The 13,770-nt window shown below is 35.6% G+C and overlaps 1 protein-coding gene across 1 annotated transcript in view; it reads right to left on the bottom strand.

Moving 5' to 3' along the window:
• ALDH1A1 (aldehyde dehydrogenase 1 family member A1) overlaps positions 1-3,464 on the bottom strand; it is a 29,021-nt gene extending 25,557 nt beyond the window's left edge. Inside the window, exon 1 of the mRNA XM_058823454.1 lies at positions 3,304-3,464. Coding sequence (XP_058679437.1) covers positions 3,304-3,393 — 90 coding nt within the window. The 5' untranslated portion in view covers positions 3,394-3,464. The remainder of the gene's footprint in view (positions 1-3,303) is intronic.
• Between the last annotated feature and the right edge of the window lie 10,306 nt (positions 3,465-13,770).

The following is a 13,770-nucleotide window of genomic DNA, read 5'->3' as shown; positions in this document are numbered from 1 at the left end:
TGGCAATACTCTTCAAATGAGCCCAGTTTCCTGTTTTACAGAGATAAAAGTAATCCCCAGATTTGAGCCCTTGCTCCTCTGACTGGTCTCAAGCTTTCTCGTGGGGACTGTGGAGCAGGGCATGTCACAAAGAGCATGTTTTTACAGGCCAGGAACAATGAGGAGACACCAGGGCCAAGGCTGGACATGTGCTGGAGGCAGCTCAGCATCACTCGTGCAAGGTGGTGCACAGCGCTGAATAACTGTTGTACCTGTCCACTCCTGCTTATAGAGATTGTGACAGCCATTCAGGGATTCTTGAGTACAATAACGCAATAAAAATTTACTTGGTAGTAAATTTTGTAGATACATCTAGGCCTTAAAGTTTTGTGGCCCAAGACAAGGCTAATTTCAAGTGCTAGAAGTTTTAATTTACTAGTCTAAAATTATTTTATGAAATCCCACTGTGTACTTCAAACAGTACAATTAAAATATGTGTCATTTCTTAAGGTACTACCAAAGGAGGAAAATTTAAGCTTTAAAGAAATATGTCAATATAGATGCTGGTGTGAAATCTCTTTTTTCTCTCCCCCTCAAGTTTTTCCTTAAAAGAATTTTATATTTGGCCAATATTGCATGTAACTTTCTTTCTCTCTCTTGCAATATGCTATTATTTATGCAGGAATTGCATTTTACTGCTGCAATGGACTAATAATCAGAGAACATACTCTTTCTATTAAATATTATGTAACTTTTTTGATTTTCCACAGTGACTCTGTGTCCACAAAGTGAGCTGATCTTAAATAGAGTAACTTTCTGTAGTAACTTTCTAGCTCATTTTCCCAGATATTCCAACTACATTTTTGAGCTTTTATGCCTGACCTTTGTTTTTGAGGCTGGTGGCTGCAGCATTTTAATATTCAGTTATAATTTTTCTTTACTCACCATGTCTTACCCTTCAACACTTCCTGATACTCCACATGTGGCTGAGCCAGAGAATGTTCAGCCCTTTTCTTCCCCTCATGCAATTTGACAATCTAATAATTAACTAATCTTAGTTTCTCTGATTAAAGGAGTACTACAGGGTTTAGTGTATGTGAAAGTATCATGACAGAAAGCATTTGTCAAGTAATCATTGTCTAAGTAAAATATTTACTAACACATTTTTAGCTAGCTACCAAAACACATTGGGTTAATGGAAAAATCTTTAAAAGAGGTTCATATATGAAACCAAATCAAGATTACTTTATGGTTCAAAATCCAAAAGCCAATTTCAGTGTTTAAAATACGTTTGATTTGATGTCTGAAAACCAAATTTCATGAAAAGTGTTAAGTGTTATACCATATGCAAAAGGCTTACTCTGAAATATATCTATATCAATCTATAGATCATTTGGTTAATGAGCCTTGTGAAAAGCCATAAATGATTCCAAACACAGAAAATAAAAGAGAGAGACTGTTAAGTAAAGAGAGTCCTTGGAACATCTCCTGCAGATCTCTCCTCAGATCCTTCGTGATGACTGTCGGTATTATGCAATGGTAGAAAAATTGGAGGTTACGAAGATGAAGGATCTGGTTCTAGCTGATTTAGACAGAAAGGTTAATACACCAGCAGTAATTAGTGCTTCCCTCATCTTGATCCTGCCAGTGTTACTAGTCACCCACATCCCATGTTCCAACTTGTACGGGACAGGAGAGGAATGGGATGGGTACACAAGAGTGCAAAGGCCTTATTAAATTGGGGAATGAATGTTGTGTATGGGGTGACATTTCTGTTTGCCCAACTCCCTCTCCCTCAATACACTGCTGGGGCTTTCAAACAATCCTATGTAATATTTGAAGAGAGGAGAAAAGCACTGCAAAAATCAAGCCTCCACAGCCATGGGCTAGATTTTGTAAACAAGGACATTGCTTTTCTACACAGTTAGAATTTATATGCAGCTTTTAAGGAAATGGTACCTATTATGAAGGCAAAATAAATATTTGTTATGTGACACTCTCCTTGGCTGTACACTACAAACTAGACTTTTCAACAATGTGAGCTGCCTTTGGTTGTTTTTTGGTACTAAAACAATCTATTCTTAATAATGAAATATTTTAGAAGGATGGAAATATTTACAGGAATTTGTGTTTTGCATATTCAGTTACATCACTTGGTGCTTTTTTTTGTATTAGTTGTTTTCCTTTAGAGAACTAAAAAATCAAAGAGTAAAATAAATTTTTTTTGAGACAGGAAGAGCAGTAGCAGGCTACTGCATGGCAGAACTACATATCTTTCCTGTTAAATATTTACAAAGTAAGATCCAGTGTGATTTATTCAAGAAAGACATGTAGTGGAATAAGTTTAAGTTTTTTCCATTAGAAAAAAAGGATAGTATGGAATTTAAAAGAACTAATTTAGATGAATACCTACTTTAGGAAAAGAAATTAAACAGTGGTTCTGAAAAATAAAATTATTTCCCTCACAATGATATCAAGAAAAATAAAAGAACAGTAACCAAGACCCTCCAGAGTTAAGAGGTCCTTTCCGATCAATTCAAACCTGAATGTTTCAGAGGGCAAAGTTTCTGTCAACACTTTTCCAAAGTTCTAGCAGATATCTGTGTGCAATGATACAATGTTATGGTATAAAACCAGCAGTCTTTTAAAGCTGGAAACACAAGTTGGGATTTAGAAGTTTTTTTTTATCTGTATATTTCTAACTTTATATGGAAAGAATTTTCTGTTTCAAGGAGTTTATGGTAATATTACATAGTTAGATCGGTAGACTATATCTAGTTTATAGCTACTTTTTTACCTGAAAAACAAATTCAAAACCAGATTCATTTTCTTAAATGTAAACATCTGACCAGAATTAATTTTATTTTAGTTTTGTTTTCACGTATCCCTTTCCATGTAAGCTTATCTGGTATAATTATTTGAATCTGATTATAACACAATGCAGTATGCTAACATCTTAATTTGCTGGTTTAATACACTGTTTTGAAAAATAATATAGTAGAAACACTTCCTTCTTTGTTCCATTTATACTTTCTGGTACCCTTACCACTGGTGAAAATTTGTTTCAGGAAAAACAAACAACACCCACACCAAGTGGAATGTGGAACAATTCTATCATGCATGCACATATAGGTGCTTTAAATTAGGTTAAAATGATCACTGAATATAATTTCTTAAGATGTGTAAAATCAGAATTTAGCAAGAATAAACATTTTAAGCACTGATTTACAGTGTCTTCCATAGTTCATATAAGATTAAAATGACCACATCCTACTGTCTGAAGTGAATGTATAAGAAAGATTAGGAAAAGTAAGAGCTACTAACCTTGGTGTACTTAATTTTCAGGTCTTTCAATGGTTCTGGCAGTGCTGGCATAACTGGAGCAGGATTGCCATCTGAGCCTTGTTTCTTCATGATTGCAGTTGAGAAGTTCGAGGATGCTCCTGAAACACAGGTAAAATAAGGTATAAAGGGAATACAGTGATTTTTACCCTGACTGAGCTCTTGGCTTTATTTGTGCTTTTTATCTGAACCAGCCATGGTATATTTGCATACAGGAATATGATTGGATGAAAGAATTCATCGCAAAGAGAAAATGACACTACTTATTTTTATGACCAGAAGCAACAGCCTTTTCAGTGTGCTGAGACCTCGATGAAGCACATGCTGCTGAAACAATCTGCCCAGGCAGACACTACGAATTCCTACCTGGAGAACAGAGCTTAAGATCTCCTCCTCTTACCTGTAAAATTGCTTTCTCTCAGCAGGCAGGTATCCAGATTCTAGGGAACTCCTTCACGTACTTGAAGGCAGGTCTGAAGGTAAAGACAGACTTGCTATCTCTGAAAACAAACCAAGCCCTTCTTACTAGAAGGTTGATGAGAATAATTACCTGAGCTAGAAAGCATTCATTAAAAACAAGCTACCTTAGGTTACATTTTAATATGTTCAGAGTACATTAGAAGTAATGTAATTAATGTTTGTTTTGTAGATCACAGAGATAAGAAAAGACTAGGGTGATAGAAAATCCTTCATGTGTTTTTCAAAAATGTGAAGGTGGAAAAAATAATCAATCCAGCAAAAAATTCTCCCTGAGTTGAACTGAACAAAAACTTGTTGATTTTTTCTTCTAGGCAACACCAAAAATTTAAGGACAAAGTTTTTCATACAGTGTCCTTGGGAATATCTGAGTCCAAAACAAATTGTTCAATAAACTAGGCTTTTCTACCCTGGATGGAACGCACTTTTCTGTTCTGATTATTCAAAGAAAAACATATCTTGCACAGGCAAATAATTTTATAAGGTACAAGAAACTCCTTTTTTCATCAAGTCTTGCCTTTTCTGATTAGTGGTCTCACAGAACCTGTTTTTACAAGCTAGGCTTCTGATTAATGCACAATGGTTCCACACCATAGAAATAGAATTAAATTATCTTACTGTTTTCATCAACAGAGAATTGGAGAATTCACAGCTCACAGATATTTCATGTAGTTCATATTTTTCAGCAGCATTTTAAAATTTTAACATTTTGGGTTACAGTGCTTGCTTACCTTAGAGAATGTCTTTGAGTCTCATGTCTCATGCAGAAAAAAGAATTTCTAAATAGGGTTTGTTTATTTTTATTTGGAATATAACTTTTCAATCCTATTCTTGTGTAGAATTTTTTTTTCCAGACTTACACACTAAAATCTACTCTATAAGTCTTCCTGCCACTAATTTCTCTATTAACCACAAAGAGTTTGTCTCTAGTTAATACTTCTGCAAATTGCTCAGATTTGCCCAACTGGAGATGCAAAACAGAGATCAGTGGATTTCTCTGGTTTCAGGTAAAGCAAAGGTCTCTCTCACAGATGAGAGTGTTTTAAATGCATTCTCATTTAGGTACTATTTTATTCCAAATTAAAAAAAGGAAAATGTTTAAACTAGAAGTTAACTATTATAACTACTTATGAAAATTATAATATATATCTTCCTTCCATATCTATAAAGGACAGCCTGGAGTCTCTCTAGACAGGCTTTAAAGATGCTGGATGAAAAGTTTCGATTTTTCCAAAAATGCGAGTAATCACTGCTTTGTTTTCCACACCATTTATTCATTTAAGACATACTTTAACCCTAAGACATACTCTAACCCTAATCCTAACCCTTTTCTCTTTTTTTTCCCTTTTTCACCCTTGGATTTAATGAATCGCCTTCACTTTCCTATTTATTTTCAGTCTAGGAATGCTTTTAGCCTAGTACAGAAAGTATTTTATTTTCCTCATGTACCATCCTCCAGTATTCTAGCTTTCTGCTATTTTCCTTCTAGGACTTTTACCCCATCCTGAGTCACAATTCTTTCACATTTCACCTAAATAATGATATGCAATTCAAGACATAGCTATTTATAGGACTGTACTATTATTTCAAGTAGTGAATTATACAACAATTGGATAATACAGCTATTGAAGCTTACATAGTTTTGTTGTTAATGTTTTCTTGGAAATGTTATGTTCTACCTAATTCTTTCCTTTCTTTAGTCAATAATTTGCTTGTTACTTGTTATCTTTTCACTGCCAAAGGAAGGATCCCTAGAGATTCCACACCCTGGCAAAGTATGTGATGTGTTTTCTGATTTTGTGATAGCACCTTCTATATTCCAAAACAAGTTCAGAGAGCAACAAGAGTAGAGGTCCACCGTGCAAGCTGTGATTAAGCTGTGATATGCCTTGCTGAATGACATTGGCTGTGGTAAAATGTGACACCAATGGCTGCATGAGCTTTAGGTCTGACATGAGTCACTCTGCGTCAGGAAGTTAAGTAAAAGTTTTATGCTAGAAAAAAGCTGTAGATAGTTTTTCTATGTGTCTCTTCTCAAAGATTGGACAAAAAAAATTAATAACAAAACACAGCATACCAAATTACAAGTTCTGCTAATATGAGACCATACTGTGGGACATCAACAGTGTTGTAACGTTTTCCCTGAGTTCATTGCAGTCTAGGTGTGCAAACTATTGGGCCTATATTGAAGCCATATTCATTATGTAAGATTGTATTTAATAACCAGAACTGCACAGATGAAGACAGAGCTTCTAGTTGGGTTAGCTGGAAATCCAATTAATGAAACAGTGTGTCACAAGAACAAGCCAGAGGTGACCTGTGACTGGATTCTTGTCCCTAAACACAATGCTAGGTCCATCTGTAATGCCCTGGCCTTTCCTACCTGCCCTGAGATATCACTCCAGGAACAAGTTTTGATTTTACTTGGCATTTTTATGTCAGTGTATGCTGAACTAATACTGTTTGCAAGCCATGATTTTCTAACATTTCATAGAGAAATATTTACCTTATTTTGTAGAAGATTATTCTGGGAATTTCATTTATCCAGAAATTACTTTGATTTTTCTAAAGGCCATGGCCATAAACTCTTGAGATTTTGCACCCCATAAGTAGGCAGAAGTTTGTATATTTTCTAATTAATCTTTGTTTTCCCTTTTTTTCCCTTTTCCTCTATTCTATTTTTTTTAATGACTGCCATATTGTCTTCCAAGTTCCCACAGTTCAGGTGCCTCCATTCTCCAGCAATAGGAGACAATTGACTAAATCTTTGCATAAAGCTGAAATTGTAATCAGAGCAGTAAGAAAATCTGGTCCATAGGTCTCTATACGAAAAAAACTTGTCCTTCATATATTTGATCATTAAAGAAATCTAATTCTTATTTTGTTCCAGATGCATAGATCAGGTAAAATTGTATGTATTTATCTTTAACCACCTCTGATGTCAGAGGACATTAGAGTGCAAGGACTGTATTGCAAGTAAACAGAGAGTAGATGTTCTCTGTCTTTGGGTTTTGTCACTTACAACTCTGGAAACTTTTCAAACTAAATATCTCTCTCATCCAATGACCAATCAGAATTACAACCTGAATTACACAGCGCCTTCTAAAAGGGGACATAAAAATCTAAGTAACATCTACAAAGTTGCTGTACTTTAAAACACTGGAGATAAATAATCTTCCATGGTGACTTATAAGCACTGTCCAAAGTTCTCTGGGGTAGGGGTTGCACAGGATACGCTGCTGCACTCAGCAGTTGTATTGCATCATCTGTGCTGAATTCAGACTGAGTCTTGAATGCTGAAGTACATGCCTAGGCTTTATAAAACCTCACAGTTAAAAAAAAGAAAAATATCTTTTGAGACAGTATCACTGTTATTAAAAATCTTGATTACCTGAAACATTTCTTCCAAATTCAGAATATACGGGGAGTTCAGAAAGGGAATTATTCAGGGATTTGAACAGATCCCTCATTGATACTGACATAAATTGAGGATTAAGTTAGAAGTGGAAGATTTATGGATCAAAAGCACCAATATGTGTTTTGAAAGTGGAAATCTCTGAGATTTGCAAAATCATTGGATTCTTGTTCTGAAATTCTCTATGCTCTGGCAATCTTCCTTATGGCATTGCATTAATGGCAGTAGAACAGAAACAGTGGCCGCTGTTTAGTGTGATGGGGAAAGGCAGACACATCAGAAATGAGGCAGAACTGGTGCGAAATTCATGCTTTTTTTGTCCATCCAAATCGAGAGTCCAAATCTTGGTAGAATGTGCAAGTCCTCATAACTCTAATTGCAAAGTACTGAAGTAAAAATGACAAGATTTTCAAGGCTATGGAGCAAATTCCTTTGCCTTTTTGCAGGACACTGACTATCCTGCATTTCTGAAAATCCAAGTGTTCCTTTAATGTAATTACCAGTATCTCTGAGCAAAATTAACATTTCTTCAGTTTCTCAGTCATTATAAAATTTCTGTAATGTTTATACTCATGGAATGAGACAGTAGACACATGGATATCTATCTATTTAAGTTTGAAATCTGTTAATGAAAAATCTTTCCCTTTGCAACATGGGCAATAACAGTGTACAAAGATATGTCTTGGAATATATTTCTCCAATCTCTTAATTCTTGTGGTAAGTGACAGGATTTAAGGAAATGACATGAAGCTGAGCCAGGGGAAGTTTAGGTTGGGTATCAGAAAAAGCTTTATCACCCAGAGGATGATTGGGCACTGGAACAGGATTCCCAGGGAAGTGTTCGTAGCACCAAGTCTTCCTGAGTTCAAGAACCATTTGGAACACATTCTTAGGTTCATGGTGTTGCTCTTGGGGTGTTTTGTGCAGAGCCAGGAGCTGAACTCAATGATCCTTGATTCCAGCGCCATGGAATCCCTTCTGTGCTTCTGTGACTTCCATCTCCCAATGACATTTCAACAGTACAAGAATAAATTGTGACAGTGGGTGGGTTTAGGCTGCTGCATTTCATCTTGAAAGTTGGGGGGAAGGGATGCTGTCCAGAGACACTTAAGCCATCCAGAGAGGTTTGAGAGGTGGACCTGTGAGAGCCTCATAAACAGCAGTCTTGCATCTGGGTTAGGGCAAACCAAAGCACAAAAACTGTTTTGGCAAAGAATAGATTGGGAGCAGCCCTAAGGAGAAGGATTTGGGGGTGTTGGAGGGTGAGAATATCAGCAATATTTTGGCAATTTGCACGGGCAACCCAGAAGGTTAACTGCATCCTGAGCTGCACAAATAGAAATGAGGCCATCAGGTCAAGGGAGGTATTTCTCTCCTGTACTCTGCACTTATGACACCTCATCTGCATTGCGGCATCCAGCTCCGGTGTTCCCAGCATAAGAAGGATGTGGACCTGTTGGAACAAGTCCATGGAGATGCTCAGAGGGCTGGAGCACCTCCTGCAGGGAAACATGCTGAGAGGGTTGGGGATGTTCAGTTTGAGAAAGAAGGCTCAGGGGAGATCTCACGGCAGCCATCGGTAAAGGCAGCCTGGCACTGCTGGAAGCTGGAAAAGTGAAGTTTCATGAGGACGTGTAGTGACAAGAGGTTCATGGCTCTAACTGAAAAAGGGCAGGTTTTGATTAGGTATCAGAAAAAACTCTTTACTGTGAGGGTGGTGAGGTGCTGCCACAGATTGCCCACAGAGGCTGTGGATGCCCCATTTCTGGAAGCGTTCACGGCCAGGCTGGATGAGGCTCTGAGAAACCTGGTCTAGGGGAAAGTGTCCCTGCCCATGCCACGGGGGGTGGAATCAGATGATACTTGATGTCCCTTCCAATCCAAATCATACTATCATTCTGTAATGCCAAATACATTTTTAGAATTAGTTATTTCTCTTTCTCCTAGTTGGACATCTGCTCATTGTAGTCTGCATTTTTTGGTAGCATTACTCATAATATATATTGATATTTGGAAACAGATGTTTTATTTTTGTATATAGTGAAATTTACACACAAAATAATGACTAAGACGTGATCATAAAAACATAAAACTAAAATAAAAGGAACTGTATATATTATGGGACGCAGAGAGCGAGTAGTGATGCAGGAATTGCTACACCATTTAAAAAAACATTTATCTGTAGAACCCATTTCAGTTACAGGAAGTAATAGTCTTCATAATATAAATTAAAATATTATCTATTTCAGCATTTCTTAAAAGTTGCAGGAATATTTGGTAGAACATAGTATATTTCACTTCCTTAAAGTGAAATGCCTTGCAACTGTTTTTTTTTTTTGGTTTTTTTTTTACAGTTTATGATAAAAAAAACTCATACAAAACTAAAAGGTACTTTTGTATGAGTTTCTGTGCAGAAGGCAATCAAGCAGAATTAAATGAAAAGAACTGAGTATAGTCTGATGCAACAAAAGTGTATCAATTTCTAGAGAAAGAAGAAAATTCTCACAAAACTGGGATAAGACCTATAGAAAACCATAACTGACTTGTAAAGGCCTGCCTTTTCATTCACCCTAAAATACAGAATATAAGCAACACTATTTTACTCATATCAAAAGAATTTTCCATACTCACCTAATTCTCACCTAATTCTTACTTATTCAATCCTGAGACCTTTTGCCATTAGTCATAGAAAGAGTCAATTAAGAGGTTATCATATGACAAAAGTATGTTTTTTTCAATCAGTTCAAATGAGTTTTCACGTCAACAGGACAATTTTAATTTATACATGTCAATTTCTTTTCTAATTTCATGTCCTTTCTGCAATACTGGATGGAATATCTAGTGTAAGAAAATGAGAACTCTTAACAGAACAGTATTATCAGAACAATGCATTAGTTAATAAATGAGCTCAGTTTTATTGTAGACTATAAGTCCAGTCTTGGCAGCATAGAATGACTTCTATTTAGAGTATCTTTTTGTGAACCAGAACACATTTCTTCCTGTTTTTCCTATTAAATTTAAACTAATTTTTTTTAAACTCTTTTTGGTACACAGTTCAAATGAGGGAGCAAGTAATAAGTGATGCAATAATTTGAAGGTTTCTCAAACAATTGATTACAAATAAAGAGAAGGATTTTACACCATGGGTCACAATAAAAGCTCTTATTGGTGAACTTCATGAATAATTTGATGCAAATCAGTTGAAAAAAACTGGTCAGGGTTAGATCAGAATCAGACCCAACACTAGTTATTAACCTACATTGTTAGGAACAATTACTGCCAAGTAATTTTCAGCATTTCCTCCATGAACCTTTGTTTCAAAGCCAAGTTTTAGACAGCTTCAACTGATTTTACATAATTGCTATGTGTGCTTTTTAAGCCTCTGTGTAGTAATTGTGTTCTTCAGCTATGAAAGACTCACAAGTGAAAACAATCCTCTTTCCTTCTAATTTTAATATTCTGAAGAGAATCTAAAAGAAGCAGCTGTACAGCTAAAATTAAAAATAGTCAGAGATATATTTAATATCCACCTCCTTCTTTGATATTTAGAAACAATTTTCTGAATGAATATTCCCTTATTTCTTTACATCAGTTTTTATTATATTCACGTTACTATCTTAAATTAATTATCAGCATCCTCATTACTACAGTACTTCTGAAAGGCTCATTTTTGTGTGTTTTGGTATAGGATGTATTAGGGTTTGAGCTCTCTGCAGTGAAAAAAATCCAAATATTTTTACTCAAGATGAGCTCCTTTTCCGAACATCATGGTAGTTAACTGCTAGAATAGAATTTGAAACTTGCAATTAATAGAAGGCAACAAGAGAATGTCTGCTGAAATTGCAACTGAACTGATGTAAAACTAATAAGAAGTCCATGATTATTCATTTTGGTCATCCTGTCCTACCACTCCCCACTCTAACTTGCTATTTATCATTTATACTGGTATTTCCAGGAAGTTCCTACGGAGCTGGCTAGAAACCACGGATCAGATAAATAATCTTGAGGTAAAAATTCCCCTTTATAACACTCGAAATGTAATTGGAACTGCTAAGAAGGAACCCTATTTGCAGTACAAAGTGACTTATTAGGAATAAAAAAGCTTGGCACAGTGACTAATCACACAGCATTTCCAAATTGACTGTGACACTCAAGTACTTTCCTTGTATTGTAATGTCAGTGGAGGATTTTGATGGATTTCCAACTCCTCTGTTTCCCAACTTTTTAGTTTAACTTAAACAAACAAACAAATATTATGAAGCAACACCGGCCTTTGTTTGCAAATTTCAGGGAGGTTTCTGTGGATGCCATCAGAGATTGCTCCTTCTAGTGAAAAGTGAACTTTAACCTGGTTGTAAATCTGTGCGTCTCTGGTCTGGGGAGCTAAGGATTCAAAATCCAATACAGAATAAAACTTTTGCAGCACATTATGAAGAGTCTCTGTTTTCCAGATGATCGAGTCTAGTCTCCTTTTAAGAGAATTAGCAAGATTTTTATTATCTCCTGTTCTGTAGTTAAAGCCTTAATTTCAAGTTTAGATGTAGTGAGTTGGCTACGTTACCTTGTAATTTGTTATTCCCATTTCTTTCTACTTTGTCATGATGACAGAATCACAGAATCAGCTATTTTGCAAAAGGTCTTTGGGGTGATCAAGCCCAACCTGTGACCCAACACCACCCTGTCAACTAGACCATGGTTAAACATCCCCAGGGACAGCGATGCCACCACCTCCCTGGGCAGACCATTTCAATGCCCAATTGCCCTTCCTCTGAAGAACTTCTTCCTAATGTCCAAATGCTTATAATCAAATTCTCATGTGTTTATTGGTAGAAATATTGTAGTGTATTGTGTATATGCTGCTCATTAGCCTCACTGGTGAATGAGAACAGCTAAAGCAGTTGACTAGGATTGTTGAAGAGATGATGTGGTCAGTCCAGCATCCACTGAATCCTGTCAAGAGCTTTCCTATTGTCTTGCAATTCTTCTGAAGGAGCAGTTTTAAGTCCTGGTAATCATCTAATTAAATAATTGTTTTTAAAAAGGAATATGAGTTGTGAGAAATTTGAAGTGTACTAGTAGTTTCTGTAAGATGCCTTGAATGCATTTCAGGATAGAAAATAGGTGATAACAATGTACTACAGGAAATCAGGTTAAAACATACTTTTGGAACTAATCTTTTAGCTTTTCTACAGAAATGTGTTAGCCAGCAGAATTACAAATGCAAATGCAGCAACAGTAAATCTTGGAAGGAACCAAACTTATCATGAACCCATACCTCTGTATATTGTGTGTGACATTATTCACATTTCATCTAAAATTAGAAATATGTTTTGTGGATGTGCAACCTGTGTGTGTATTTGTTTTTTACTGCAGATAGATAGAACAAGATTCACTTTTTGGGACTGATTCAATGAATACATTTCACTTCTCTTCTAAGAAGAAAATTAGAAAAAGAAGGGAAATTCCTTCTCAAAGGAGTAAGAATGTTTGAAATGGGAACATTTATTGTCCAAAATAATGCTTCAGTATTTAAATAACTTCTTGTAATTCTAAGGAATAAAAATGCTTGCAAATATTTTCTGATTGTTACAGAATTTATAAGAAAACAAGAGTAATATTTGGGGGTTTTTTGGTCCAAGAATTGTGGCATGTCTTATGCTTCTCTTTCCATAAACACATGAAACCCTACAGTCTCAGAGTGCTTTTCCTGTTTGAAAAGGAAGAAGTTAATGCTCTGATCATCTGTGGATGCAGCCTTGAGAATGGCTGATTGAGAATGTAAGTAAACTTCTTTTTTAGATGATTTTTTGTAATGCCACATGCTGCCAGAGTGTCCCTAGAAAAAACTCAGGTTCAGACCTTTAAAGTAAATCTCTAAGGGGTTATGTATTTTAAAAATTAAGTTAAAATTATTTCTATTTTAATTTAAGTGTACTAATTACAAGGCAGAAGAAAAATTTAAAACCTCCTTGTTTCTTTTAATTTGTGTAAGAAAAACTATGAGAAGTGTGAACAACAAGGTTTCTTATTCCTGAGATAAATAATTATGTTGATAAAATTTTAGTGCATTTTTCAATATGTTGCTGAAGCCTGCCAAATACATATTCTCTGGCATATTGCTTTGGTAGTGAGAATTCTAGGGTTTATACACAATCATTATACTAAGTACTGAAAAAGTTCTTTGAATTATGCATTTCCTGGATGATAGTTGTATTCTGGGGTTATAATGATAGCAATAAACTGAAATTTACTTGGATGATCAGCACATCATGCTGGAGAAAGCAGAGGCAAAAATAAATCAAGGCCAGGAGACACTGGTCAAAAACAGAGTTACTATATATTCCTTACAATTTTTTAATGAAAAACAAGCAGCATATAGCTAAAGTTATAAATCTGGCCTGAAAAATTAAACTATTATTTGCCTTTCTTTTTTGCTTATCTTGCCAGACACCACTGACACAGAAGTTTTGCAGACAGTGGAAGACAGTATTTAATCTTTCATAACCAACATAAATTCACTATTGTTTTGCTCTGGATAAACTCCTTTGTTACTCCTT

The sequence above is a fragment of the Ammospiza caudacuta genome, chromosome Z, assembly GCF_027887145.1.
Source record: "Ammospiza caudacuta isolate bAmmCau1 chromosome Z, bAmmCau1.pri, whole genome shotgun sequence".
Taxonomy (NCBI): domain Eukaryota; kingdom Metazoa; phylum Chordata; class Aves; order Passeriformes; family Passerellidae; genus Ammospiza; species Ammospiza caudacuta.
The sequence above is the reverse complement of the archived record's forward strand: the minus strand, read 5'-3'. Positions and strand labels throughout refer to the sequence as shown.